We start from the raw sequence: 27221 nt of genomic DNA on the forward strand, positions 1-27221 counted from the left end.
CCAAGGGAAACGCCAACCTCCCGGTCCCCTCCCGGTCCCCTCCCTGCCCGGGGTCAAAGCCACAGCAGAACATTCTATGAGGAACAGCCACGGCTGGGTGGGGACAAGGAGAAAAAGGTTTCCTCTCTTCTCTAACCCCTTCCTGCTCCCAGGTTTTCCCTTGTGCTGTGTCACCCCGAACCTCGGGAAGCTGGAGCAGTGAAGAGGTCAAACTGCAGCAGTGTGTAACCATCAGGAACCCAAAGCACAGTTCCCCCTCTTAAAATTAACAGCACAAACTACATGCAAGATACAACCCCCTCACACCCCCCACCCCAAAAAAAAAAAACAAAAAAACAAAAAAAAAAAAAAACAAAAAACCAACAAAGAACCCACCCCAAAACCCAGCAGATCATCAAATTCTTCCAAGTAAAGGCCAATGGAAGAAGAGTAAAATCAACACCTGCTTCCCCTCGCCTTCTTGCTACGGACAGGGTGAAGGGAGGGAGAGAGACAAACAGTTGGGATGTCCTGGGTAGGGAAATATATTTGCTTCAGAGAACGTCTCCCCTATCCCCCCCCAGCCTAAAACAAGACAGAGGAAACTAATCGTCACCAAGGTCAGCCAGATGAAGCTTGGGAAAAAACCAAAACCAACCCAAACCTCTTCTTCATCTGGAGCCGGCGTGTCACAGAGTTAACACAGCACCCCCAAAAAAGTGCATCTTTAGAAAAAACAACAACAACAACAAAACAACAAAAAAACCTGAAGGTTGGGGTGATGATGGGAGAGGAAGTGGAGAGGAGGCATCCCAGGAGGGTTAATTCCCCCGGAAAGCATTCCGTGCAGCGGAGGAGGCTGCCCCGCTGGCGGCCGTCTGGAAGCTCCTGTTGGTGAGGATGCCTTGGGAAAACTCTTCCTGGGCCCTTTGGAAACTGGCTCCTGTGCGCCGGTACAGGGAATGCACCTGGGAAATGGGAGGAAAAAACAAAAAAACCACCAAGGAATCAGCATGGGGCTGTGGGGTTGGTGCACACACCTTGCTTTACCACGGCCCCCTTGCTCACCCACTCTCTGGGCAGCTTGAAGGGGATGGGCTGGTGCTGCAGCTTTCAAGAGACCCCCGTTTGGGGCAAAATGGGGGGCTCTAGGCAAAAAGGCAAGTACTGGACAGAGAACTCCTTGGGCTGTGCTGTGAAGCTGGTGTGGAGGCTTAAACCCTGCACTTACAGACACCTGCAGGGCAAGACCCAAAGGTGCTGACGACGACAAGCACTTCCTTCAGGATACAATTTCAGTAGAAAAGGAGGAGGAAGCAATAAAATCAGGAGGGGTCCAGCCTGCCCTCGCCTTCCCCAAGGCTGGATTTTTGCAGCTGGGTGAAGAAAACCAGCCCTGGGGTGGTGGGTGAGAAGGCTGAAGGGAGGCTTGTGTTCAGGAGGTAGAGGGAAGGCACTGGTTTGGATCCCACCAAGCTTGGAAAAGTCCCACAGGGTTGTGGTAGCAGTGACTTTAAATCCCTGGACAGCCAAACAAAGCCATTAATTGCCTGGTCTGCTCAGCCAGCTCTGGACAGACACAAGCTAAAGGGAGGTGCAAGTAATTTGATGTCTGACGAGGGTGACCTTTGGGACATGGCTGGACAGCCAACACAGCTGCAGAAAAACTTTCATTCAAAGCTCTCAACCTGACCTCTCAATCAGCCCTTCAGAAACAACCCAATCCCCACCCACAGACCAGAGGAGGCGACGATCCCGGGATACCTTGGGAGCAGCCCGACCCAACCCCGGATACCTCGGGAGCAGCCCGACCCCTGGAGCTGCCATTCAGGCCTGGAGCTGCCCTGGCCCTGAAGCCACTCACCTGCTTCAGGAGGAAGAGGGAGAGCACGGCACAGAGCGTGAAGAACCCTGCCACCACCATCATGATGACTGTCACAGCCAGGTTCCCCGGCAGCTCCGTCAGCGCCGCGATCCACCCGCTGCCAGGGGGAGGAGAGCAGGGTGAGGCCACGGGGTGCAGGCAGCGGAGGAACCCACAGGTGTTGTCCCACCAGAGCCTTTTTTGAGGGGAAGGTTACAGGGAAATGCCCAACCAAAGCGAACAGCTGCAGCAAAGGGGACTCTGAGCTCATCCTGTATGGTTTTTCCAAGCGATCCAGTTATCTCCCCAAGGGAATCATCCTCCTTCCTGGCCCCTGGGCTGCTTCCCAGAGCAGCAAGCAATGCCCTTAAGGAGTCACTTCCAACTGCACCTTCTCCTGATTTGGCTGAGCACATCTCCAGCAGGAGAGGCTGCCTGGCAGAGCTGGCACCACCACCTCCCTGTCACCAGGACAGCTCTGTGGGGCTGGGTTGGGAAGGGGAGGAGAAAGGAGGGAACTGGCAGGGGAGGGAGGCTGGGAATTGCTGCTGCTTGGCTGTGAGTGAAAATAACCAAGGTGCCTCACTCAAAACACCCTCCTGGGTGCTGAAGGAGGGAATCTTTCCAAACTCCAAACCAAGCAAGCCACGTGCCACCAGGGAAGAGGGACTCGAGCAAGCCAGAGCATCCCGGTGTGATGTACTGCACCACTTCTTGCTTGTTATGAGGAAGAGGAAAGGCACCCTGCACACCCAGCCAAAAATAAACATGCTGCCTGCTTCGAGGGGACAAAGCAGGATGCTCAAAGTCAGCCTGAAAACGGAGTGCCCCCCCGAGTCCCCCATCAGGAGGGTGGCAGCACGGGGACAGCTTTGCCCATCAGCCCTTCTGCAGGCAGCAGGCAAAAATAGACAGCAGCTCCCTTGCCCTCCCCACCCGAAGGCTGCCCCCAGGAGCAAACCAGGAGCTGGTAACCTTTTCCTTGGGCACAGGGACTTGGGAATCTGAGTGGTGGCCAAGGCAGCAAGGCAGAAGAAAAGCCAGGCACTGGCTGCAGGGACAAATGGTGACGAGCAGCACGCTGGACCCACTCCAGAAACCCCCGCTCACCCTGCTGTACCACACCATGGAGAATGATGGATGAGGGTCAAAACTTTGCTGATGTTTTTTTTCAATGTGCAGCCTACTGCCAGCACATCTGAGACAAATTGAGGGACAATCTGGGGACAAACTGGGGCTGATGGAAGCAATAGGGAGTTTGGCTACGCTCGGGGGGCAGAGATCCCTCAGCCCCAGTCTCCATCTTAACATGAAGCAGTTGAGGCCAGCACAAGAGGCTCAGCATTAAGCATGATGTGTATTCAGTGAGGGGGGAAGCAGCTGAGGAGGTGTGGGAGATGTCACAGGCTCCAGAAGTGATGGACCCCAAAGCTTCTGCCAGTCACTGGTGAGAAAAAGCCTCTGTGCAGGGCTGGGGCAGCCCAGCTCCTGCAGCTTACCTGTCTCCCCAGCCAGGAATTCCAACTGCCTGGATGATGTAGATTGCTATTTGGCAGAAGAAGATGAAAAAGAAGACGAAGAAGCTGAAGGAGCTGTCAGACCTGCAGGAGAGATGGCAGCAGGAGTGAAACCCAGGGACATGACAGCTGCACAGATGCCCTTCTCTAAGGGGAGAGGAAAGTTCAGATGAAGCCCTTCCCCTGGAGGAAAGCTTCTCGGGGGAGGTGGTTTCAGGGGGAACTTCTGCACCAACCCAACTTACACACCCCCTGCACTCACAAAGCTGCTGCTCTGCCCCGTGCCAGGTGGGGTGACTGCAGCTTCCCTGATGTGTGCTCAACACCTTGCTGTGCCACAGGGGTTCTCCAAAATGAATACGAAGCAGGACCCTGTGACTGGCTAGGCTTGGCTTTCAGGATGAAAAAGGACCACCATAGCTGAGTCCCACCCAGACATTTCTATTGTGTTTAGGAACAAGTGGGTTTGATCTATTTTTAAGGGTGCAAAGAGCTGGAAAAATCCTGCAGGCAATATAGGATCAGAACAGGGAAAAGCTCCTCCCACTAAAAGCCCTATCCCCGTGACAAGAGGGAAACAGTACTTGCCTGAAAGCCTTGTAAATCGGTCGGTACCAACAGAGAAAGGCACAAGGGGTGAATAAAACAAACCACAGGATGGAGAGACCAAAGTCTACTCCTCTGGCTGAATCCACTGTGAACCACGCCAGGCAAGCAAGGAGGTTTAGGAGCAGGGTAATCGAGTGAACTGTCCAGGATGGGAGAGAGAGAGAGAGAGAGAGAAGAAAGCAGTGAGCTCTTGGTAAACTCAGAAGTCTCTCCAAACATCCTTAACCTCACTCTGAGCACAAGGACCACTGCTGAAACTGAGGAGCCTTTGGGCCATCTCATCTCCTTTCCTCCCTTGAAGGGAAAACAGAGTTTGACTTAGGAACCCCATCTGCTCCCAGTCAAACTTTCAGGCTTTTCGGAGCACCAAAACTGAAGCTGTTCTGCACCTGGTCTCTGAACTGCCTCATCTGCTGCCTTTCAGAGAGTTAAAATCTCCATTTAAAAACGATCCAAATTCTGTCAAGATTGAGCTGTGCTTGGAGCAACTTGGAGTCCTTTCCATTTGCTTTGTAAAAAAGAGAGACACTACTTCACCCTTCCAGACAACACCTACAGAATTCTGCAGGCCAAAGCTCAGCATTTGATGCAGAACCTTCTCAGACAGCATTTTTATTGCTGCTCAAGCTGATACTTACACATCCACAAGTAATACAACATCTTGCATATCCGCTGGTAGTCTGCTGGGATGTCTGCAGAGAAATCCTGATAAAAACACGGCTTGATGGGACACTTCTTGGGGAGAGGTGGCCAGTTGTTCTGCCTCGCTGCAGGAAGGAGAAAGAAGCAGTTTGTCACTTGCTCTGCTCTCACTGAAAGATTTGTTTGCACTCTGTAAGTCCAGAGGCCACTCAGACACACTGACACGAAAGCCTCTGCCTGAACCTGGCAGCATCCCCCAGCAGCTTGGCCAGGGATCCCAAACTGGTGCTGGAAGAACTAAAGGTGGAGAGGTGTAGATGATGGAGGGCAGAGACCCAGCAGTGCTGGGCTCCAGCATCTCATCTCTGAGCTCCTTTCCCACCTTGCAAGCTCCAAGGTGACAGGTCCCATCCTGAGAGAGGGCTTTTGTCACTTGGACAGGCTGAGCCTTCATCACATCCTGACTGAACAAGTGTCCCAGGCTGCCCTGGGCTCCCCAGTGGTGATGGGCAGGGCAGGAGGCAGTACTCACGGTCAAAGCTGGCAGCACTGCTCTGCAGTTCCCTCTCCTTCTTCTCCAGCTCTGCTGCTTTCCTCTCTAACTCTGCCTGCTGCTGGAGCAGCTCAGCCTGGGCTGCTGCGGCCACAGCCTAGAGCAGGGGGAGAGCCAGGTAAGTCCTTCCCTCAGCGAGGCAGCAGCAGGACCACCAGCAACCCCCCCAGATCCCAAACTGGAATGGGAGCAAAGGCAATTCCATAGCAAGGGCTGAAGACAGTCTGACCACCCGTGGCTCATCTTGAAGCTTTACCCACTGGAGGATGAAAGTAAGACTGAAGCAGAGCTCCGTTCCACCCAGGGGTTCCTTTTCCTTCTTATCCCACGGGAAGGCAGGGCTGGAAGAGCACTCAGGAGGCTACCCAGGCTCTTGCCTGCCCTCTGTGCTCTTTCAGCAAAGCTCTGCCTTTCTTGTAGCTTCTTCCAGCTCCCAGTTAACCTCACTGCTCCAAGTGCTCTGACACCAGAGCAGCAAGCAGGGCTCTGAGTTTACCAGGACAAACCCCAGCCAGGAAAGGAGGTTCAAAGCAAAGCCAAGGCCACCTACCCCACCTCACCAGAACCTTTTCAACCCATTTGCTGTTCTGAGAACCCATCCTTTCTCCTCGTAGCTTCTCCACTCTGTAGATGAGGTGGTTCCCACACCCAGTCCCAAGGAATCCCCATTCCCCTCCCATTCCCAGATGGCTGGAGGCCCACGGGAGCTCCACCAGGCTCTGGAGCCCTGCTCCAGGGGAGGCAGCAGCAAGGGGTCCCTACCTGGGGAGTGGGTTCCAGGGATGTCTGCAGAACAGCGGGCTGCGAGTGCCCAGGAGGCTGCGTGGCCGGCGTCGTCCGTGCTGCATTTGTCTGTGCACAAATCACAAGCAACGAGGCAAAAAAAACAACCCAAATGGCACGTGGCTCCTTTTAGCAAAGGACAGTTCAAGTTTTAGCACTACTAAACCAGAAAGCAGCTGATAGAAGGCAGCTCTGCCTTTCTGTATCATCAGTTTCTCAATGTGCTGGGAGAGCGGCATGTGAGGGTTACAGGCACCAGGCAAAAAGGGGTTTTGATCAGTTGTTTGAGCAGCAAATTTCAGAGTTATTGCTTTGCTCTGGTTTCCTGTTCTCCTTTTCCCATCTCACGCATGGCAGCAGCCAGGAAATAAGAAGGAAATCCTTGCAGAACTCCACCAGTGATGACGGTGTTCACCTCCCCGTCACTACTGACGTGTCCTGCCACAAAACACCTTCCTCTCCACACTTCACACAGCTTTACTGGGACCCAGTTTGTGAGCTGGGAGCAGCTCATCCTTGCTCTAGCACAGGATGATGGGGTGCTTGCAGCTTGCCAGCAGGCAAGGAGCTGCTTCCCCTGTGGAACCAACGGGCAAACACTTTATCCTCTTAAGATGCATCCAGCAAAGGACTTTCCACACCACTAAACCTCCCACCCCGAGGTACCTGGAGCAAAGACACAGAGCACGTACCAGCTGGGAGCTCTCAGAGAAGGGGTTGAATTCATCCAAGCCACTCTGGCTGGTGTTTGTGAGCTGGGTCACTGAGGGATCCTGGAAAGAGAGAGCAAAGACAAATCAAGCACTGTGCAGCATTAGCTAAGATGCCACCCATGCTGCCTGCCTTCCATTCCCTTGGAAACTGGGAACAGAAGGGGGTAAAATGCAGCCCTGCCACAGGTGAAGGGCCCTGGCTAGCAAGGAATTTAAATGACCAACCAGCCAGGGAGGCACCACTTGTGGGCAGAAGTAATGCCCTGTTCAGTCCAAGGTACAGTTGAAGAACTACAACAGCTTTTGGCACAGGAGCTCTCTCTGCAGATCTCTGCTGTTTACCTACAGCAAGTTACTTCTCATTTCCAGAGACCTGAAACAGGACATGGGTTCATTCAGCCACGGCCAGGGAGTTGCTGGACACCCTGCATCCCCTCCAGGCAGACTTGGACCTCTGGAGTGTTTCTCTGTCCAGTTAGTACAGAAACCAAACTCAGAAATCCTGCTGTGCCTGGCAACCTGACAGCTGGGCGTGGGGGGAGGAAAAAAAAAAAAAAAAGACATTTTATCCCTCCCCAGCTCAGTCACTTTAATGCTGTGGTTAATGGGCTAAGAAGCAATCAAGGCTGTGAGAAGGTAAGAGCTGGGAACGGAGCGGAGCAGGGGCTGAACGAGTCAGTGAGCTGCAGAAAAATCTCTTGGCTTGTCTGCATCCAGGCAGAGCAGTTCCCCAGGGCTCCAGCCCAGCCTTCTGCTGAGCAGGAGGCAGTTAATGAGTAACCTCCTGCATCTCCTCCACAGCAGGCACTCCCCCATGCAACAGGTTGCACTAGTTTATGAATCACACCAGGCTGAGGGCTCAGACCAGGAGGTTTTGGATGCTGCTTGACGAAGCACCACTGCCCCACTGCTGGGCAGGGCTGGTAAAAAATGGGGAGCAGCAGCAGAACCTGGAAGGAAAGGCTGCAAGGACTCCAGGCAGGGGGTTTGTTTCACTCTTTACCTCTCCAGAGGCTTTAGCTTAACCAGCTTTGCAGACATACCAGCTCACAGGTCACTTAATGCATGCTACCTCCTGCCTCTTTAATCCAGACCAGGTGAGGTCCCAGCCCGACTGAAGTTCAGCAGATGGCAACCACTCAAGGAAGAGAAACTCAAGGAAGAGTAAAGCAAAGGCTGCCTAACCATCTGAAGAGCTCAAGGGGTCAGGCTGAAAGGAAAGTGCTCGGAAATCAGGAGAAACAGCGCAACACCCAGGCAAAACACACATCTTTCTTTCTGAATCAAGGCTGATGAGCACAGCACTGCTGCTTCTGAGGAGTAGATGGGTCTCAAAGGGAGAGACCTTCTCATCTTATTGCACAGTTTAAAAAAAAAAAAAAGGAAAAAGTATTCCTGAACTAGGCAGGGTGGCTGAAGCAATGCAGCACTGCTCAGCTCGCCTGCTGTTGTGCAAGCGTGTCTAAAATAGCTGTACAAAGAGAAGGGAATCTGCAACAAAGCTGAAGTGTGCTTGGACACGTGCCTCTGAGCCCTGGAGAGGGCAGGAAGGAAAGAGGCAGCTGTGAAACCCAGGGGGAAAGAGAGGCACCAGCTTCTGCCAGCCTGGGTGCCAGAGGGTGAAGGAGGAGCAGGAGAAATGCAGAGGCAGTGAATGAAAAGCTGCCCACCAGCTTCACATGTGAGAGCTCTTTTCTGCAAGCTCCAGGACACAAGACAATTGACCCTCTGGAAACAAGCAGGAGCCTGATCCCTTGTGCTGCAAAATGGGGAATTAACTGAGGTGCTGCACCACGAAGCCAGGTTACCCTCCCTGCTGCCCCTCCTCTGGGGACTGCTCCCACAGCTCCCCGGACCTCTCCTTTCAGGAGGTTCAGTCGCTGGGACCCCCAGTTAAACTCCAGTCATTCTTCCCCATTCCAGAGCTAAGGAAAAGCCAAAGGCTCTCTTACTTTTCCAGCTACTCCCTTTCACTTAATAGGAACATCCAGCCAAGAACTCTTTGATTGCCAATCAATCCTTAGCTTGACCTCCAGAACAGATCCCCAGTGAGAATCACCTGCAACTTCACATGGTTGCCTGCATCTGGCAGTAACAGTCCCAAATATCACCAGTCCTGCAGTCAGCCAGCAGCACAGGATCTCAGAGCCCTGCCACTGCGTGGAGGATGCACTAAGAGGTATCAATATCTCTGTGGTGGATGAAAGTTTCCAGTTCTGTCTGAAGCTTCCATCAATATTTTGGGGGTAACCAAGTAAACCAAGGCAGTTAAGCACCTCGTAAATCAGTCTGAATAAGTCACAGAAAGAAAAGAGAGAGATTTTTAAGGAGACCAAACCAGCTTATTATAGCCTGAGCTAACTGAACGTCATGAACAAAGCTTCCTTGAAAGTTCCATCAGGATTTACTGCGTCCAAAGTGCTAGACTGGGATCTGCAAGGAGGAAAGACAACCCTGGTGCTCTGCACATTCAGCAGCACAACAAGGCTGGTGGGGTGAGGACAAGCACAGCAAGATTTCCTGAGCCTGTGGATGATGGGATGTCCACACCAGCCAGGTGGGAAAACCACATCCCCAGCACCTGGATCCAAGTCCTGGCAGGGAAGGGGCTCATTCCAGCACATTTCCTAAGACAGGGGCTGCCCTGTCCTGCACTGTGAGATGCCACCTGCAAAGCAGACAGACTCTGAGCAGCAGCAGCAGCAGAGACTCCTCGTGTCCAGCTGCTGATGACTGGGGGTATTTTTCTTTTTAAAAAAGGGGCAAAGGTGAGCATCAAACCTCTCACTCTCAAAAGGAGGATGTAAAACCTGCCATGGAGCCATTGGACAGCTGGAGGTGTCTGTCCTCAACAAGCAAGCATGACATCAGAGCCACCTGGTTCAGATTGTGCCCAATCTTTTGTTTAACGAGTGAGCAAAGGGTGAGCACAGCCCTGTTGGGTCAGATACCAGGACACAGAGCAGGAGAATATTCACTTCCTCAGTGCCAGAGCAATAAACCCCGACAGGAACAGCCTGTAGGTTCATTCCCTCTTGGAATGAACATTTTAGGAAAAATGTCATCCAAACCCTTCCTGTTTGGAGAGCGCATAAAAAACAAAGGTGAAGGAAAGAAAGGATGTTTATTTTTGGTTTAATCCCTTGTGATTTAACCCGGTTTCCTCAAAACACTGAGCCCCATCCACTGAAGAGTTTCATTTTGGCTTGGCCATGACCCCCAAAGGCTGGCAGCCCTCCTGCCCTGCAGCTCACACCCCAGCCCAGCCGGGGCAGTGCCCGCGGTGGCTCGGGGATGGACGCCAGAGCCCAGACGTCCCCTGTCACCCCCCTGCCACACGGGTCGGACCCCGGGGGCTGTTCCCGGCAGCTCCCCGTGTACCCGCCGGGCAGCAGGGAGGTTGATCCCCCCGACGGGGAGGCCCTCGGTGGGAATCTCACACGTTGGGTCCCAGAGCTGCGTTCTGCCCCGTGGGCTCCGTTTGGAGAGGTTCGTTACGGCACGTTAGGAACAGACCCCAGAGAGACCCCACAGCCCGCCCAGAGAGACCCCTCCCCGGGGATCCTGCCGGATCCCCACACCTCGGGGGCGGGGGCTGGCGCTGAACCCCCCGAGAGCCGGGGAAGGTGTGAGGGGGAAGGCGGCAATGCCAGACCCCTCCGTGTCAGGGGACCCCCCGACTCCGCAGCCACGGGGAGCGGGGAGGCAGCGCAGGAGGGGCCCGGGGGTCCCGGCCCCCCCTAATCCCGCCCCCTCGCCCTGATTGGTCAGCGCGGGGAGCAGCGGCGCGGCCATTGGTCAGAGGCGTTTCAGTCACCGCCACGTCCCGGCGGCGGCCCGGGAAGAGGGGGCGGAAAAAGAGGAGGGGGGGAAAAAGGGGAAGGGGAAAAGGGGTCCGGCCCCGGCGCCCACCTGGAAGGGGTTGATGTCCACCGGGTCGGCGAACGGGTTGGTGACGAAGCCGGACATTGGGACGGTGCCCGCGGCTCCGCTCCGCGCTCCCGCCGCCGCCGCCTCTCCAGCCACTTCCGGGGCAGCCGGGGCGCCTGCTCCGAGGGGCGGGGATGCGTGACGTCACGGGGGTGACGTCAGAGCGGCGGCCACCCGCGTGTCTGTGTGTGTTTAACCCTATAGACGGCCCCAGCCGTACGTGGGAATTGCCTATAGAGTGACTCCCCCGTCCTGGAGTGACAGCCCGGGTGTCCCATAGGCTCTGCAGCCCGTCCCCTATAGCCCGTCCCCTATAGCTCAGCCCCCATAGGTCAGCCCGCACGGACTGCCCCATTGAGACCCACCATGCCCGCCCCATAGGGTGGTGCAGGGGCAGTACCGCCCCGCCCGGCCCTGCCCGACCCGGGGAGGCGGTACGGCCGGCACCGCCGGCCGCGGGACTACGGCTCCCGGCCTGCCCTGCCCGGCCCGGCCCGGCCCGGCCGAGCCATGGCGGACATCAGAGGTGAGCCGGGCCCGGGCACATTCACCGTAGGGTTGTTGGGACCCCTGGGCCCCTGGGGATGGGGACGCTGGGGGGGGCGGATCGTCCTTCAGGAACGGCGACCTTCCCCGAGGGCGCTGTGGGGCGGTGGGGTCTCCCCTCCCCCTCGGGACCACTGTGTGATGATTTAAAGTTGCCCCCCACCTTCCCTCCCAAAGCCCTCGGCCCCCTCCCTGCCCTCCTCCTCCTCTCTCCATTCCGAAGGGCTTTGGGGCTGCCCCTCCACCGGGCTGTCCCGGGAAGAATATGGGGGGCAGAAGGTTATTTTGTCACCCCCAATGTCTTCCTTTCCTCCCGCAGTGTTCCCCCTCTCCTGCACCGTGCAGAAGTACTCCTGGGGTAAGGTGGGGCTGGAGAGCGAGGTGGCCAAACTGGTGGCCGGCAGTGACCCCCTGATCCGGATCCAGCCCGACCAGCCCTATGCAGAGGTGAGTGCCCGGCTATGTGTTCATCTGTCTGTCCATCCATCCATCCTTCGTGGCCTCATGTCTGTCCGTCCATCCACCTCATCCGTGCATCCATCCCAACCGGCTGCAGCTCTCCGCATCCCGGGTCTGCCTGGCTCGGGGAGGGATGCGAATCCTGCCCATCCCCTGGAGCCCTCGGAGGAGAAGAGGAGCAGCCCGGCGTGACTCAGCCTCCGGAGGAGCCGCCGTGGCTACGTCCATCGCCTCTGGGGCCAAGCAGCCTTGAGAAAAGCCCAAGTCATCCCCACCTGTCTGTCTGTCTGTCTGTCTGTCTGTCTCCCACAGCTCTGGATGGGCACGCACCCCCGGGGCGATGCCCTCATCCGGGATAACCGCATCCCCCAAAAGACCCTGGGCCAGTGGATCGCTGACAACCCAGCCTGCCTGGGGGCCAAGGTGAAGGACACCTTCCAGGGCTGCCTGCCCTTCCTCTTCAAAGTGCTCTCGGTCAACACCGCCCTCTCCATCCAGGCACACCCCAACAAGGTAGGGAGAACCCCAGCGAGGGCAGCTCCGGATGGACCCTCACCCCCGAGGAGCTCACTCAGCCCCTCTCCCCCCCCTCCCCAGGAGCTGGCGGTGAAGCTGCACGCCCAGTTCCCCGAGCACTACCCTGATGCCAACCACAAGCCCGAGATGGCCATCGCCCTCACCCCCTTCGAGGGCCTGTGTGGCTTCCGGCCGGTGGAGGAGATCGTCTCCTTCCTCCAGAGTAAGCAGGGGGAGGGAGGGCCGGGTGGGACCCCGCTGCCACCACCCCACCCTGCAGCGGGTCTGGGGAGCGGGGGGACGGCGGCGACTGCGATAGGGTGGGATGGGGATGGTGGAATCCCCCGTGGTGGCCACCTGGGGTGACCGGGGGTGTCAGCTGTCCCTGAGCTGCGGGCGCTGATCGGGGAGGTGGCAGCGGAGCAGCTGGAGCGCAGCGGGAGCGACGACCCCCGGGGCGTCTCGGCCGCCCTCCGCGTCTGCTTCACCCGCCTGATGAAGAGCGAGAAGAAGTTCTTCGTCGACCAACTGAACATGCTGGTGAAGAGGATCTCCCAGGAAGGTGGGTCCTCACCTCACCTTCCCCCAGCGTGGCTTTGGGGGGGTAAGGGGTGTGAAGATGCTGAGCAGAGGGGATGGGGCTCTCCTGGCTCCCTCCCCAGTGTTGTGTCCGCTCTGCCCGCACAGCGGCGGAAGGGAAGGACACGTCGGGGAGCAATGGGGACCTCCTGCTGAGGCTGCACTCACAGTACCCTGGGGACATTGGCTGCTTCACCATTTATTTCCTCAACCTGGTGAGGCTGGAGCCCGGGGAAGCCATGTTCCTGGGGGCCAACGAGCCCCATGCCTACCTGTATGGAGGTGAGCATCGCCACCAGCTTTCCTGACCCAGGATCCCACTGGGACCGTCCCCCGGGTTGGGCAGGGCTGGTCCCCCCTCAGGATGGGCAGGAGGGTGAGGGTGAGGTGGGGTGACAGCACAGCCCTGTCCCCACAGACTGCGTGGAGTGCATGGCCTGCTCGGATAACACGGTGCGTGCCGGGCTCACCCCCAAGTTCATCGATGTCCTCACCTTGTGTGAGATGCTCAACTACACACCAGCACCCAGCAGCTCCAAGATCTTCCCTGCCACGCAGAGCCAGCTCGACCCCTGTGTCTACGTGTACGACCCACCCGTGCCAGACTTTGCCATCATGAGGATAGAGGTGAGCAGTGACGGGGACACGGGGACACGCTGGCTTTCTCCCCTCTGGGTGGAGCATGTCAGGGTTGGCTGGGGTTTTTTTGGTGTGGGTCTGCTCACTCTTGTGGCTGTTGCCCCAGGGAGGCTGGAGGTATCCTTGGGGGTGTTGTTGTCACCCTAGGCAGTGCCACAGGCTCCTCTCCCACTCCTCTCCTTCCCCTCGCTTTGGGCAGAGGGAAGACCAGGAGGAGGTCCCCAGGGTGCAGCTCCCTCAGCTCAGGCTGCTGCAGGGTGGCCTGAGTACAGCAAAGGCAGCTGCAGGTTGGGAATGGGATGACCCCCATTCCTGCTCTCCAAAGAAAGGAAAAGCTGGAGGAGACTCGAGCTGCTGAAGCTGCAGTGACCCTTTCCTTTGCAGATCCCTCCGTCCATAAAGCTGTACCTCCTCTCTGCTCTGGAGTCTGCCAGCATCTTGCTGGTGATCCAGGGGACAGCCGTGGCCACCTCCACAGCTGCTGCCTCTGAAATGTCTCTGCGCCGTGGCTCCGTGCTCTTCATCTCTGCCAACGAGAGCCTCTCCCTCCAGCTCTCATCCCAGGATGGGATGCTGCTCTTCCGAGCCTGCTGCCTCCTCTGAGCAACACCCGGATGCCTTCCCTGCTCCACATTTGAGTAGATAGAAACTTGGCCTGGGCAAAGTCATCTCTCTCACTTGGAAGCTTCCCCTCCATCTACTGAACCCCCAGACAAATCACCTCCTGGGATGTGGTGTGGAGCAGAGCAGGCAGAGGAAGAGCAAAGCTCCTTAGCCACATCCCCAGAGCATCATCCCCTCTGGGTGCTGCTAATGCCATAACACAACTCCTCTTATTATTATTTTTTTTTCCCCCTCCTCTTGCTAAGGAGCAGCAAGGTGGCCTGAAGGACTCACCCTGTGTCTCCAGCATCTGCCCAGCTCCTGGGAGCTGCTTCTCCCTCCTGTGAAAGTGCTGCTGAGCCTCTGCTGCTCCCGGGTGCCTCCTGGGCTCCTCCTGAGCCTGGCTGCTGGCAGGCAGTTCCTCTGACACGTGTCACCTCTTTCCTGGCTGTAAAAGGGGGATGCTTGAGTTGGGGTGGGGGGAAGGAGCTGGAAAGCCTCCAGTGCTGTCAATAAAGTGATGACTTTGTCCTCAGCACAGGGCAGCATGTGTAGGGAACAGGAAGAGGAAAGGGAGAAGCTGGGGGCTGCGGGTAGCTCCACTCTGTCCCTTGGCACCACCTGTGACCTTCCCCCCCAACACCCTGTGGTGGCATCAGGGGATAGGGCAGCTCCACAGGGAAAACAGATTGCTCCAAAAGCAGGGAAGGAGCCCCCCTGAGTGAGGATGGGGGGGGGAAAGTGGGGCTCAGCCCCTACCACAGCACCAACACAGCCTCTGAGTAACCACATCCACTTTATTGAGTGCTCCCTGAAACAAAGAAAATACAAACCCAAAACCCAGTTCAGGTCTCTAATAGACACCAAATATAATTTAAATAGACACCATTTATTCTCAAAGAAGCTGATTGTCCTCTTTGCAGTAGAGCAGGACCATTTAAGGCAGCTTTGAAGGTTTCACAGCAGGCTGACTCCAGAAAAGGAGCTGTGCATGGGGGGGGCTGCCCTGCCCCTTGCCCCCATTGAAGCAGCTTTGGGGAGAGCTGGAAGAAGCCACCAGCTCCAAACTGATGGACTTCACAGGTCCCCCAAGAGGCAGAAGTTCCCAGGAGCTCCCAGCCCCAGCAGCAGGTGCTGGTGGATATCACAAATTCAAATGCTTAAAAAGTGACCCTCTCTTGGGTTCCTCCTCCCTGTCCTCTCCATGTGAGCAATGATCTTTGGTTCAGGCTTTGGGAGGAGGGAGCTGACAGCCATGAGCTGTGAGCAGCAGGAGCTGAGCAAAGGGAGCAGCAGCTTTGCCAGCCAACCCTAACCCCAACCCCGCTTGCTTGGCTTCAGCCTGATGGGGAGAAGCAGTGATTAAAGTGAAAATAAACAGAAAAGGGGTTTTAGGGCTTCCCAGCCTGGTCAGTTCAAGCCTACCCCTTCCTGTCCAGGTCAGGCCGTAGTCCTCAATGTGGCCAAATAAAGGAGGAAAAGAGGAATTTGGTGCTGTCCCTCCTAATTCCTTCTCTTCACACCCCTGGTGGAGGTGCCTCTCCTCCCTCCCACCCCATCCAGGCCACCTTCTCCCTGATATTGCTGAGTAAGTCCTCTGGGCTTGGCTGCTGTTCACCACGAGCAGCAGAGCAGCATCACCAAGTCCTTGTTTCACCGTCCCAGCGTGGGACAGGGACACCAACAGCCATCCCAGGGGACAAAGAAAGTGCTGGCTTGTGACCTGTTCTTGTTCAGCTCTTGTTCAGGCCGAGCAGTGCCTACTGGATGACACAGGAGAGGTTTTCTCCCAGACAGCAGGGGCAACACGAGGAGGTGACTGGTTTTGGGGGGATGAGATCCAGGTCTTCGTCATCGGGTACTTCGTCGAGGTGGTACCCATCCTGCAGCAGCTGCTGGCTCATGTCCTGGTTCACCTTCTGGGGTTAAAAATGAGTCCCAGTTTAGTTCAAATTCTGGCTTGCAAAGGGAGCAGAGGGGGCACTGCACCCTCCCCCTCCAGAGCCTTTGCACGAAGAGAAGCAGCACAACCAGAGCAGAGAACACAAAAGCAAAAGACCAGAAAGCTTTCCCTGGTCTGCAGCACCCCGAAACACCCCTTGGGTTGCCCCACCCTTGGATGATGGAGCTCATTAGCTGCCCCACCACAGAGATCCAGGGATCTGTGGGATCCAGGACTTGCCTCAGCAGAGGAGTAGCCCGAGGAACATCTGGATCCCAGCTCCCCGTCACTAGGAGAAGAAGGAAATGGTCAGAGCCGTCTGGGAAGCTGTGTCCTCACTTGGGATGCAGACAAGGGCATCTTGGTGTTGGGGGGGAGCAGAAAGAGAGCTGGCAGCATAATCCCAAGTGGTTTGTTAAATTTAGGACAAAGAGAGTGTGTGTTTTGCTGCCCTGAGGTGCCCAGCGCAATGGGGAACACTCTACAAGTGACAAACAAAATCAATTCCTCTGAGAAAAGCCATCTCTGAGCCTGCCACATGTCCCCTGGCCCCCCAAAAATAAAAATCCCGGGATATTCACCCAATCCCCACCTGTCTGAATCGAGGGAGACCAGGTTCTCATCTGCTGTCTGGCTGAGTGCTGTGTAGCCCTTGTTAAACTTCACCGACCTGCAGGAAAGCAGAGGAGAGAGCCCAGGACAGGGGTTTGGGTCTGAAAAGGCAGCCACAGAGCTGGCAAACCCAAAGGCCCAGGGCAGGAATCCTGACCCCGAACATCCCTTCCCACCCAGGCACCACTCCCAGCTAAGAATAAATTCCATCTAAGCTCTTGGTTTCTTTTCAGTCCTCTGGGTTTCCCAGGCTCCCATGAGACACGTGAAAAATCCATCTCGGGGGGGGGGGGAGAAAAAAGAAGGGGGAAAAAATAATAATAATAATAAAATAATAATAATAAAAAAGAAATTAAAAAAAATAAAGAAAAAAATAAGAAACACTCCCAAGGGTGTCAGACCTTTTCGCTGCCAGCTTCGGGTGGTTTGGTGTGGGTCCCCCCTGCCGCCGCAGCGCTGCCAGCTCCCTCTGCCACTCTGGAAGCCAAGAACAGGGGGGGCAGAGCTGCAAAACCCCAGCATTTCCCCCCCCCCACAAACACCCACACACCAGGGGGGTTGTTCTGGGGGGGCAGAGGGGCCTGAGGGAGAGGAGGGGGCATTGAGGTGCTCCCCATCCTTGTAAGGATAAAGGGTTTTGTCCTTACAGCTCTATAGGGTTGAGTGGGGTTGGGATGGGTTTATCCCACTGAGGAATAAAAGGGCTTTGGAGAGGGACAGATGTGTCCCCAGAAGCCAGAGGAGACCCGTGGGATGCCACCAGCACTTACGGAGCTTGGGGTGAATGGGAGGAGGTTTGCTCATGAGATATGGTCCCCTTTTCTCCTTGTTCAGCCTCTTGTTTTCGGTCCAAATCAACTTAAAAAAAAAAAAAAAAAAGGAAAGAAGCAAATTTAGTAGCTCCCTGGCCTTGGACATCCCTGGGGATTTCAGATCCATGGGGGAAAACAGCCACCTCTTCATCTCCTCCTCCCCAACCCTGCCCTGCACCCAGAGGAGGGAGAGGAGAAGGAATAAGAAGATTTATTAGCAGATGAAGGGTTTATTTGGGAATATTTGAGATGTTCAATCCAAAGCACAAATGGCAATAGGCACTCTCCTTGCAAGCCTTAACCTCCCGGGAGAAGGCAGGATGGAGGAAATTTAAGGAGCATGTTCATCACATAGAGATATTTTAATTTTTCTGCAGGTTTTGAGCCTTTCCCGTTTCTTCCCATGCAGCAATAAACCCACGTGGCTGAAGTGAAGGCACTGCCATGTAATCAGGTCAGGGGCTTTCAGGAAAAGCCTTCCCCATCTCTAAGGCATTTACAGACAGGAAGAGTGGGAGCTGCTACACACACCAGGGAGAGGGAAAGGGCAAGGGCTACAAACAGAACAACTAATGGAGAGAAGAGAGGGAAAATCATACAGTGAGAGTTGGTGTGGGAGGGACGGGGCGTCAGAGGAGCTGGGGGTGATGGCAATGCTCAGCCAGGGGTCAGTGTCTGTGCAGAGACCCCCGGCACAGGGGGGCTGTGACCCTCCCTGTACAGCCCCATGTGTAAGCTACACCCCTCCCTGTACAGCCCCCTTGTATAAGCTACACCCCTCCCTCTACAACCACCTGTATAAGCTACACCCCTCCCTGTACAGCCCGCTGTATAAGCTACATCCCTCCCTGTACAGCCCGCTGTATCAGCTACACCCTTCCCTGTACAACCCCCCGTATAAGCTACACCCCTCCCTGTACAGTCCCCGTACAAACCCCTGTGTAAGGTACACCCCTCCCTGTACAACTCCCTGTATAAGCTACACCCCTCCCTGTACAGCCCCATGTGTAAGCTACACCCCTCCCTGTACAGCCCCCTTGTATAAGCTACACCCCTCCCTCTACAACCACCTGTATAAGCTACACCCCTCCCTGTACAACCCGCTGTATAAGCTACACCCTTCCCTATACAACCCCCCTCTATAAGCTACACCCCTCCCTGTACAAACCGCTGTATAAGCTACATCCTTCCCTGTACAGCCCCCTTGTATAAGCTGCACCCCTCTCTGCACAGTCCCCGTACAACCCGCTGTATAAGCTACACCCCTCCCTGTACAACCCCCTGTATAAGCTACACCCCTCGCTGTACAGCCCGCTATATCAGCTACACCCCTCCCTGTACAGCCCCCCTCTATAAGCTACACCCGTCCCTGTACAACCCCCTGTACAGGCTGTGTCCGTCCCTACACAGATGCTCTGCCCCCGTACCGCCGCCCCCCGCACCCCACACCCCGCACCTCTCCCTGTCCCCCCGCACTCACCCCCGCTCCTCGCCTCCCTCCCGCTCCGCTCCCGCCGCCATCGCCTCCTCCCGTCGCCATGGCCGCCCGTAGCCACGCCCCTCCTCCGGGGCCCTACCAATGGCAGCGCACGGCGGAGCCGCTCCAGCCAATGGGAAGCCAGGAGGCAGCGCGCCACCTCAGCCAATGGGGAGCGAGGACGGGGCGCGCCCCGCAGCCGCGCATGCGGGACCCCGGAGAGACCCTGCGGGACCCCCCCCCCCCCCCCATACACAGCTTGGAGCCTCCTGCCTACCCCCCGTTCCTGGGTTTATGGAAATGTCCCTTTTTTTTTAAAGGAATTTACAATAATAACAAATTAAATACCGGAATTTCTTTCCCCCCCGTTTTTGCAGCTCCCTCGCAAGCCCCGCAAGCCCCATCCTTGTCAGAGGGACAGGAGTCCTGCGGGGGTGCGGGGGTTGGTGTCACCCCGCTCCCCTCTCCCCAGCCCTGCCTCCTCCCCCGGGGTCACCGTGCCCTCCAGACCTGCCCTTCCTCACCTTCCCTTTCCCCATCTCCTTCCTCATCTTCCCCTTTCCCACCTTCCTCTTCCTCACCTTTCTCACCTTCCCCTTCCTCACCTTTCCCTTCTCCTTCCTCACCTTCCTCTTCCTCACCTTTCCCACCTTCCCTTCTCCTTTCCCTTCCTCACCTTCCCCATCTTCCCCTTCTCCTTCCTCATCTTCCCCTTCCTCACCTTCCCCATCCCCTTCCTCACCTTTCCCTTCTCCTTCCTCACCTTCCCCTTTCTCTTCCTTTCCCTTCCTCACCTTCCCCATCTTCCCCTTCTCCTTCCTCACCTTTTCCTTCCCCTTTTCCTTCCTCACCTTCCCCTTCCTCACTTTTCCCTTCTCCTTCCTCACCTTCCCCTTTCCCATTTTCCTCTTCCTTGTCTTCCCCTTCCCCTTCCTTTCCCTTCCTCACCTTCCCCTTTCCCACCTTCCTATTCCTCACCTTCCACTTCCTGAGCCTGGGACTCAGCTTTATGCCAAGCAAACCACGACTTCCAGCCTCCCACCCCCCTTCAGGACAGCACGTTCTCGGTTTTCTCTCTTCCTTCTCTCCATGCCAGTCCCAAGAAGCAATCACACAAGCCATGGCTGCCACATCAGTCAAACCAGTTTCTCCTTTATTAGGTCCAACTTCCCCATCACATACATTGTGACTCAATAAAGGGAGAAATCACTTCAGGGAAGGTTGTACTTTAACGTTTGTGTCTCCAGGCAACAGTGTACATTCAGGTAGCATCAGTCAGATGCTCGAGTCATGCACCTAGAACAACAACAACAAGAAAAAAAGGACATAAAAGCTGTTACAGAAGCAGCCACAGAGTTCCCACCGAGTCTCAAACATACTATTTCCACTGCCCACTTTCCTACTTGAAGCTGAGTCTCAGCACCCCAGTTCCCATGTTCCCAGCCTCCCCCTGCACCAAAGGGATCGTATTCCAGGAGGAAGGGCAGGGACTTCAAGATCCAGAATTAGCTACTATTTGCTGCCAGACACCTGATATCTTTATTCTAAGAACACTTAAAAAAGGCTGGGATGTGACACTGGCCATCTCCTGAAGAAAATGAGTTCAGAGGCTGCCTTCACAGAGCTTTATCTCCAAGAGGATTTTTAGTTTGGGCTTAGTTTTAGCCTGGGATTGTAGCACGTTGGGTCTTGCCTCTCCCTACTGACAGATCCTCGTTAACCAGAAAAGCTGCTAATTAGTAACAACACCTTCATACCTTGCAGCTCACTTTAGAGCCTGGTGATGGAGATCTAAGTGGCTTTAGTTCTGGTTGTATTGAAGTTTAGGAAGTACTGAGCACTCAGCTCCAGAGAGCCAGTAAAACAAGTGGCATTCCCTGCCCACATGCTGCTCCCAATGTTATTTGGCTCTCCAAACATGTTTAACTACAGAAAAAGATGCTATTTTAAGCATAATGTGGAGAAACTTCAGTGTTGTCAAGTGACTGCCCTCAGTAGAACCAGCATAAGCAAGTAATGATTTTTTCCCTGTTGTCTAATGTGGCTACACTGTGACAAAACCCCAAAGTTGGTGTATTTCCAGAGGAAATGGACCTGCCATTTGCTAGGGACACTTCTGGGGGAAAAGCTGCTGAGGAGCAGAGGCTGACCTGCTGCCAACAAAGAGCTGCAAGACCCATGGCCTCAGCAACTGCTACCTAGGAATCACTGGGAGGTCAGGAATGGCTGCCAACCCCCCTGCCCCTCCCCAAGCAACTGCACTGCTCCTTTTTAAAGCCTTCTTTGAGAAGGGTGGTCACTCCCTTTCCGAGGAGATGTGTCATTATGGAGATAGCTGGAGAATCATGTTACAGCCTTTCCCAGAGCCACAGAGGCAAGGAAGGGCCAGGAGAGTCCCAGAAGCAGTGAGATCCCTTACCAGTGAGGTTTATGCTTTGTCCAGGCCCAGTTCCTCTGGAGTGGAGATGCCCAGTTCACTCAAAGTTGGTCTAAGCTCCTGGATAACGTATGGATAGATTTCCTTGTGAGGTCCTGCCTTGTCCTACAGGAAAAGGAATGGGGTTATTTCAACAGCAAGGTTGTTGTCAAGGCCCACCATGGACTGGCCAGGTGTGTGTTCACAAGAGGGTGCATGGCCTGAGCACCTGCAGCTCACGAGAGCAGCCTGGGCTTGCCTCAAGGCCAAGCTATGCTCCTTTGACAAGGGATGCTTTACAATCCACCCCAAAGACTGCTGGCTGTTAAGGAATGAAACAGAAATGGCATCTGATCAGTTAAAGGGGGGGGAAAAAAATCAAATCAGCTTTCAGGAAGGCCTGAGAGAAAATTTAACTTGCTTGGAAGTCAGCGGAAAAACAATACCCTGTGGATAATACTAGGAAGGACTCCAGGAATACCATATATTTGTCTCCAAGTTCTGATAAACTCAGTTGTCCTCTACATGACAGGGAACCAGAACAACAAAAAAAAAGATAAGGAAATCCTAGGCAGATTCTTCCATGGGTCTTATATCTCCAAACCCACTGAAAGAGTTCCAGTTCTGCAGAAGAATGCAGAAACAGCAAACTGAGAGGCAACTGGCTGAGGAGCAGAGCTTGAAGCAAGAGGCTTTAACAGCTAGCAGTGAAGACCTCCATACCAGTCCTCCTCACCTCTGGCCAAAAAAAAAGCAGTCAGAAAAGCACAGCTGCTGGCTTCTAAGGCTGAAACAGAAGAACTCCTGGCTCTACCCTCACTCATTTTAACTCCCTATTAAGTGAAGGCTGGACCTGGGTTTCACAGTGCTGCTTCACGTTGTTTTTCCAGCCTAGGCAGCTTCCTGAGTTCCTACTGCCAGTGTTGAACCCATTAAGAAGCCAGCAAACTGCCTTTGCAATGCTTTTTGTACAAGGGGAGAAAGAATCCACTCACCTTTACAACTTCTAAGATGCGGACAGCGCTGGCGAAGTCGTTTAACCGTCTGCATGCCCTCAGAGCTGCATCAATGATTTTTGGTTCCGGAACCAGGTCATAACCCACAAGTGTGTTAATGCCTGGGAACACAAAGAAACACCAAAAAGAACTTGGCACCTGCAGTCCAAAGGACCCTGCTGAGCATTAAATTGCTCCCTCTCACGAAAGCATGAAGTACGACCACAACACCAGTCAGTCGCCTTCAGATGATTACAATTTTCACTGCTGCTTTTTGGGGGGGCGACACTCCCAGGGCCAAGGATTGTCTTTTGCTCTTCTCTCTCTCAGTCCCTGCAGCCAATTTTAGAATTTAGAGTGGATTTCATGAAATCCCAGTGTCACCCACACTCCCCAAAGGAGCTGGTGTCTGTACCGCTGCACTTCAGTCAGGGAATCACTGAGGCATCCAAATGACTTCATTCCTACAGGTGTGATGAAACTGGAGCTCGAGCTGCTGTCTGTTTCCTCTCAAAGGGAAGAGCCCAACACCTACTCATCCACACGGTGCTGAAATGACCCCTCTGGCTGTTCTGCAAACACAATTATAAGCTCTAATTGGGGTAGTTTAATAGGAGCTGGCAACCCCACAGCAAATAACACCAGAAGACAACCAGACAGCCTGCAGTGAGTTGTGGCCAAGCCACAAAGCCAAAGTCCAAAGAAAAATGTGTATGGTTGTTTCCTACCAGCAGTGGAGCTCCAATATACTTGCCCAAAAGCAAACACATTTCTCCTTCCCACCCGGGTGTTAAATCCCAATTTTCACTATTTCTGCACGCCGGCAGCAACGTAAAAATAAGTTATTTCTAGTCACAAGACCAGGACGAAGCATTTACTCCATCTTCCTCTTCCCTTTTCACTCAACATACCTTTCCTGAGCTCCCAGGCATCAATATCTGGCTTGTTGAAATATGTCACCCAGCGAGCATCGAATTCCTCATCTGATTCTTGTGACCCGTGAGAGTAGCAGCGGGCATGGACTGCAGCTGGATGCAGGCAGAAAGGAAGAGGCACTCAGCAAATGGAAAACACGTGTACTTCAGTCCTCAGCATGAGACCAAAAGCCACAAAATATAGATATTTCAGTCCCCACAGTCAGGCCTGGATCAGCACTGTATGAATACAAACACCAGTGGGTGGGTTGTTCGGGGCAAAGTGTGCATTTTGTGCTCTGCATCATTCCCAGAGCAGGATTATTCAAGTAGAGGGGGAAATGGAAGATAAAAAACAATCCTGCACAACCAGTCCTTAAAAGAAGTTTTCTGGGACCCCTCTTTCCATAAGATAAAGGAACTTTCCCTCTTCCCAGAGCCACTCAAGCCAGAGCAATGTGACAGCCATGTACCAGGCCCTCTGAAGCAGTGTGGTTGTTCTGCCCCCACATTCAGCCTGTCCCCAAAGCACAGGCTACAGCTGTGCAGTGGGCTTAGCTCCAGGAATCAGTTTTTCAGTGGCATTCCTTCCAGAAATAAACCCCTATATCCCAGGAGTTACATCCTTATCCACTTGAGATGAACAAATTGGTTGTTTCTGAGCTAAAGTCCTGCTCCTGAAATTGCTCCAGAATTGATTTTGTAATCCCAGACAAGCAGATTTCCCAGCTGGCAGCCAGGCTTTGGTGCATGACTCAACAGCAAGGAGCTGCAGGTCTTTCATTCCCCCACAGGTTCAGAGCTGATGAAGCTTTGGTTAAAAGTGATCTGAGGGATCCACACAAATTCACCTGAGGCAAACTCTAAGGGCTCTCCATAGCACGAGGGACAAGAGCTGTTAGAGGCTACCAAAGGAGAAAACAACATCACTGCCTCTTGCCCAAGAGAAAACTCCTGGATCTCAATGTAATCCCATTAATATTTGACAATTATTAAAGCATGAAAGTGGATTGTACTGCACTGGGCACATAAGGCTGACATGGTTATAAACTCACATCTTCCTTCATGGATTTTCCTGCTGATCTTTTAATTAAGCCTCCAAGGTTGGAGGAGTTTCCCAGAAGGAACTCAAACCCAGGGCATGGGCAGCACTGGCCCAAGCACCCTGCAAGCTGCCTCCCCTGGGGGACAGGGGCTGCCCAGGGGCTGCTTCCTTTCTCTGCTGTAATTTCACTCTGCTCAAGTCTGCAGAGGTCACACACCAGGCATGACCTTGCCAGGGTAAAGCTCTGCCTCAGAGCAAGGCAGACAGTTTGGTCAGATTTTCTTTCTTAAGCCACTGTGAACCATTCACACCAACTGACTGCCAAGTTCTCTTCAGAGGAAACCCCATTTTTCCAACCTTCCCAGGTTCCATTTTCTGCTCTGGAGATCCCAGGCAGTAGTCTACTATGAAGCAGGATCCTAATTCTACACAGAATATAACAGAACAAACCACAGACAACTTCCAGGTCTATCTTTAGCCTCATTCAATGACAGCCTGATCAGAACACAGTTTAGATTTTTCACAGAATTTAACCTGAGACAGCTGCACTGCTGGTGAATGCAATGCTTCCCAATCCATGCAAATTGTAATTAGGTAAGGGCAAAATAAATGACAGGCCAAAACAGAATTATAATATTTTCTTGCAGTTCTATAAAGAGATTCCCCATCTCCAAAACCAGATCTTTGACCCTCCCTTCTCCAATAAAACCCATGCACAGCTGAGCTCAGAGCAAGAGCACCCCTCTGTGCCCAGGCTGCTGAGATGCTGGCTGCTAGGGGCAGAATAAATACCTTTATCCCTAACCATGGAACAGATCTCACAGGGAAAGAACAAAGCTCAGAGAAATGCCTCAAAGATGGCATTCAAGAACTTCAGTCAAGTCATAAAACCAAACCCTCTTTCCACAAAGAGCTCAACAAAACCGTTTCCTTTCGTCTCAAACACAGAAGGAGCAGCTTGGTTGGACCAAAAGGAAAACGGGGAAGACTGTGAGAATTTGAGCTCTGGATTATCCAGGAGGTATTTTTCTTTTTGCTGGGGTGTTCCTTTACGACCTTTCGTTTTCCACACTAACTGGAAGCACACCCCGGAGACCAGGAGCACCACAGGAACCAGCTGGGTGCCCGGGCTGTCACTGAGGTCCCTCAAGGTCACTGTCACTGGTGTGACAGCCCTTCCATGCCAACACCCAACCCGAGGAGGAGGAGGCAAAGGACACTGGGGCTGGCAGGGACACACTTCCAGGAGAACTCAAACAGAGCTCCAGAAAGCTGAACACACCTCATCTCACACAGAAACGTGGTAAAACTTCCCCGAGTGCCACATCTCGACAGATTACCCTGTTAAGAAGCTGAAAAGGAAAAAACCCACACACCTCCCTGCCAGGAGGAGCAGGAATTTACTGACATGTGCAGCATCAGACGATGCAAACCTCAACCCCAGCGAAGCAGGGGCTGGCAAGAGGGGGGGACCAGGGTGTGAGAGGGCGCTCCAGAAACCAGAGCCCCCAGAGCCCGGGAGCGGGGCTGGTGTGCACAGATGGACCCGGTGTGCACGGAGGGACCCGGTGTGCACGGAAGGACCCGGTGCCATGAGCCCTGGGACACAGCCTGATCCTTGGGGATGGAGCAGAGACACGGGAATGACGAGCTGACAGGGCTCCGCAGGAGCCCAAAGGCATTTTAAAATAATTTCAGTGCGTTTGTCCTTTTTATTTAAAAAATAAAGTCACCACTTTTGGTTTTTCTTTTTTTTTTTCTTTTCTTTTTCTTTTAACGAAGGGAAGAGAACCCAGCGTGCGACCACCACCGATCCCTGCGTTTTCGGGCAGCTGCTCCCTACGGCGACCGCCGCAGGAGAGGCACCCGCAGCCCCTCCAACCTCTGCAATCTGACCGCTGCCCGTTAATTAGCTGTTAATTAGCAAGCAGAGGCCCTGCCTCACCTCTGGATCCCCGCACTCACGCCGCAATACCGGCTGCTCTGTCCCTCCTCTTATGAACTGAGGTGACCACAGGGAGCCCCGCAGCGGGGACGGGCCATGTCCCCCGCCATGGCACCGGGAGGACGAGGCTCGGTCTCCCCGGGGTCACCGCCGACCTCTGTCAATGTCACCTTCGCGGGAGGCCCAGGGAAGGCCCCACAGCCTCCACGCTACACCCCCCGGGGAAGGGTCTCGGCGGCCCGCAGCTCTCAGCGGCCCCGGTCCCGGCGGGGTCCCGGGGGGGCAGCGCGCACCAGGCCGCGGGCGAGGCCTGCCCTGGAGTGACGCCGGCGGGTCACTGCAAGGACACGACGACACCGGGCCGGGCCGCGCCGCCTCCCAACCCGCGATCCGGAGCCTCTCGGGGCCGATCCGATCCGAACCGAACCGGGACGGGGTCAGGGCGAGCGGGAAGGGCGCGGGCGGCCGCTCACCTGCGGGGCCGGCGGGGCGGCGGACGGAGGCGGCGCGGAGGCCGGAGAGAGCGCAGCGGCGGAGGAGGGCGGCGGTGGCGGCCAGCATGGCGGCGGGAGGCAGCACCGGGCGGCGAGGGCCGCGGGCCGGGGGCAGCGGTGCAGTGCGGTGCGGTACGGCGCGGTGCGGTACGGAGGCGCGGCGGGGACACACGGCACCGGGGCGGGAAGGAGGCGGGGGCGGGACTTAGCGCGGGGCGGTGCCGGCCGCCATTTTGTGGAGGGGACGGGACGGGACGGAGGCTCCGGCGGCCGCTTCTACAGCTTCGGGGCGGGCGGGGACGGCGGGTCTGGGTCTGGGTCTGGGTCTGGGTCTGGGTCTGGGTCTGGGTCTGGGTCTGGGTCTGGGTCTGGCAGCCCGGGGTTCCCGGGGACATCATCCCCGTCCCCCCCCCACACACACAGAGATGATGATCCTGATGGCTGCGTGCGGTCCGCGCTGGGAAGGGAAACTCTCTGGACTTGGCTCACTCTGAGGGGAAAATGGGGCCCAGCAGCTCCCCGGCTCCCTGTCCCGCACCCCCTGCGGCCCTTCGCCCCGTCTGCCTTCGGGAGGATGGGGTGAGCGGGATGGGGTGCGCAGATGGACCCCAAAATGCTGCCGGGCTGGTGCCCGTGG

General features: G+C 55.1%; 4 protein-coding genes across 4 annotated transcripts; 1 reads left to right on the top strand and 3 right to left on the bottom strand.

Annotated features, from left to right (window-relative positions):
• Window positions 1–506: 506 nt before the first annotated feature.
• Window positions 507–10725, bottom strand: SCAMP2 (secretory carrier membrane protein 2). The gene is made up of 9 exons (XM_030457227.1): window positions 10573–10725; window positions 6640–6720; window positions 5927–6016; window positions 5144–5261; window positions 4608–4736; window positions 3949–4108; window positions 3343–3444; window positions 1844–1961; window positions 507–947 (listed from the first exon to the last, which is right to left on the bottom strand). The coding sequence occupies exons 1-9, from the start codon at window positions 10627–10629 to the stop codon at window positions 801–803; spliced, it is 1002 nt and encodes a 333-aa protein (XP_030313087.1). The 5' UTR covers window positions 10630–10725; the 3' UTR covers window positions 507–800.
• Window positions 10726–11013: 288 nt separating this feature from the next.
• Window positions 11014–14667, top strand: MPI (mannose phosphate isomerase). The gene is made up of 8 exons (XM_030457222.1): window positions 11014–11116; window positions 11456–11583; window positions 11908–12108; window positions 12193–12334; window positions 12491–12673; window positions 12799–12972; window positions 13109–13317; window positions 13714–14667. The coding sequence occupies exons 1-8, from the start codon at window positions 11101–11103 to the stop codon at window positions 13930–13932; spliced, it is 1272 nt and encodes a 423-aa protein (XP_030313082.1). The 5' UTR covers window positions 11014–11100; the 3' UTR covers window positions 13933–14667.
• A 44-nt stretch (window positions 14668–14711) lies between these two features.
• Window positions 14712–18838, bottom strand: FAM219B (family with sequence similarity 219 member B). The gene is made up of 6 exons (XM_030457248.1): window positions 18779–18838; window positions 17257–17344; window positions 16888–16963; window positions 16467–16544; window positions 16115–16163; window positions 14712–15851 (listed from the first exon to the last, which is right to left on the bottom strand). The coding sequence occupies exons 1-6, from the start codon at window positions 18836–18838 to the stop codon at window positions 15693–15695; spliced, it is 510 nt and encodes a 169-aa protein (XP_030313108.1). The 3' UTR covers window positions 14712–15692.
• A 1064-nt stretch (window positions 18839–19902) lies between these two features.
• LOC103533828 (cytochrome c oxidase subunit 5A, mitochondrial) lies at window positions 19903–26666 on the bottom strand. The gene is made up of 5 exons (XM_030457251.1): window positions 26564–26666; window positions 23098–23214; window positions 22187–22308; window positions 21195–21317; window positions 19903–20071 (listed from the first exon to the last, which is right to left on the bottom strand). Exons 1-4 carry the CDS (start codon window positions 26649–26651, stop codon window positions 21204–21206), a joined length of 441 nt encoding a protein of 146 aa, XP_030313111.1. The 5' UTR covers window positions 26652–26666; the 3' UTR covers window positions 19903–20071; window positions 21195–21203.
• Window positions 26667–27221: the final 555 nt, after the last annotated feature.

Source organism: Calypte anna, chromosome 10, assembly GCF_003957555.1.
Source record: "Calypte anna isolate BGI_N300 chromosome 10, bCalAnn1_v1.p, whole genome shotgun sequence".
NCBI classification, from domain to species: Eukaryota; Metazoa; Chordata; class Aves; order Apodiformes; family Trochilidae; genus Calypte; species Calypte anna.

Bases quoted from the DNA above. Each gene is read 5' to 3' on its own strand.
- FAM219B (XM_030457248.1), bottom strand. From the start codon at position 18,838: ATGGCGACGGGAGGAGGCGATGGCGGCGGGAGCGGAGCGGGAGGGAGG. The intron at 16,164-16,466 runs GTGGGGATTGGG...TTCTTCTCCTAG, and splicing joins GTCTCCCTCGATTCAGACAG to TGACGGGGAGCTGGGATCCA. The intron at 15,852-16,114 runs GCAAGTCCTGGA...TTTTAACCCCAG, and splicing joins CGGGCTACTCCTCTGCTGAG to AAGGTGAACCAGGACATGAG.
- MPI (XM_030457222.1), top strand. The intron at 12,109-12,192 runs GTAGGGAGAACC...CCCCCTCCCCAG, and splicing joins TCCAGGCACACCCCAACAAG to GAGCTGGCGGTGAAGCTGCA. The intron at 12,335-12,490 runs GTAAGCAGGGGG...CGGGGGTGTCAG, and splicing joins GATCGTCTCCTTCCTCCAGA to CTGTCCCTGAGCTGCGGGCG.
- LOC103533828 (XM_030457251.1), bottom strand. From the start codon at position 26,651: ATGCTGGCCGCCACCGCCGCCCTCCTCCGCCGCTGCGCTCTCTCCGGC. The intron at 23,215-26,563 runs GTGAGCGGCCGC...GCCTGCATCCAG, and splicing joins CCGCCCCGCCGGCCCCGCAG to CTGCAGTCCATGCCCGCTGC. The intron at 21,318-22,186 runs GTGAGTGGATTC...CTTTTCCTGTAG, and splicing joins GCATCTTAGAAGTTGTAAAG to GACAAGGCAGGACCTCACAA.
- SCAMP2 (XM_030457227.1), bottom strand. From the start codon at position 10,629: ATGTCCGGCTTCGTCACCAACCCGTTCGCCGACCCGGTGGACATCAAC. The intron at 6,721-10,572 runs GTGGGCGCCGGG...CTCTCTTTCCAG, and splicing joins TGGACATCAACCCCTTCCAG to GATCCCTCAGTGACCCAGCT. The intron at 4,737-5,143 runs GTGAGTACTGCC...TCCTTCCTGCAG, and splicing joins CAGTGCTGCCAGCTTTGACC to CGAGGCAGAACAACTGGCCA.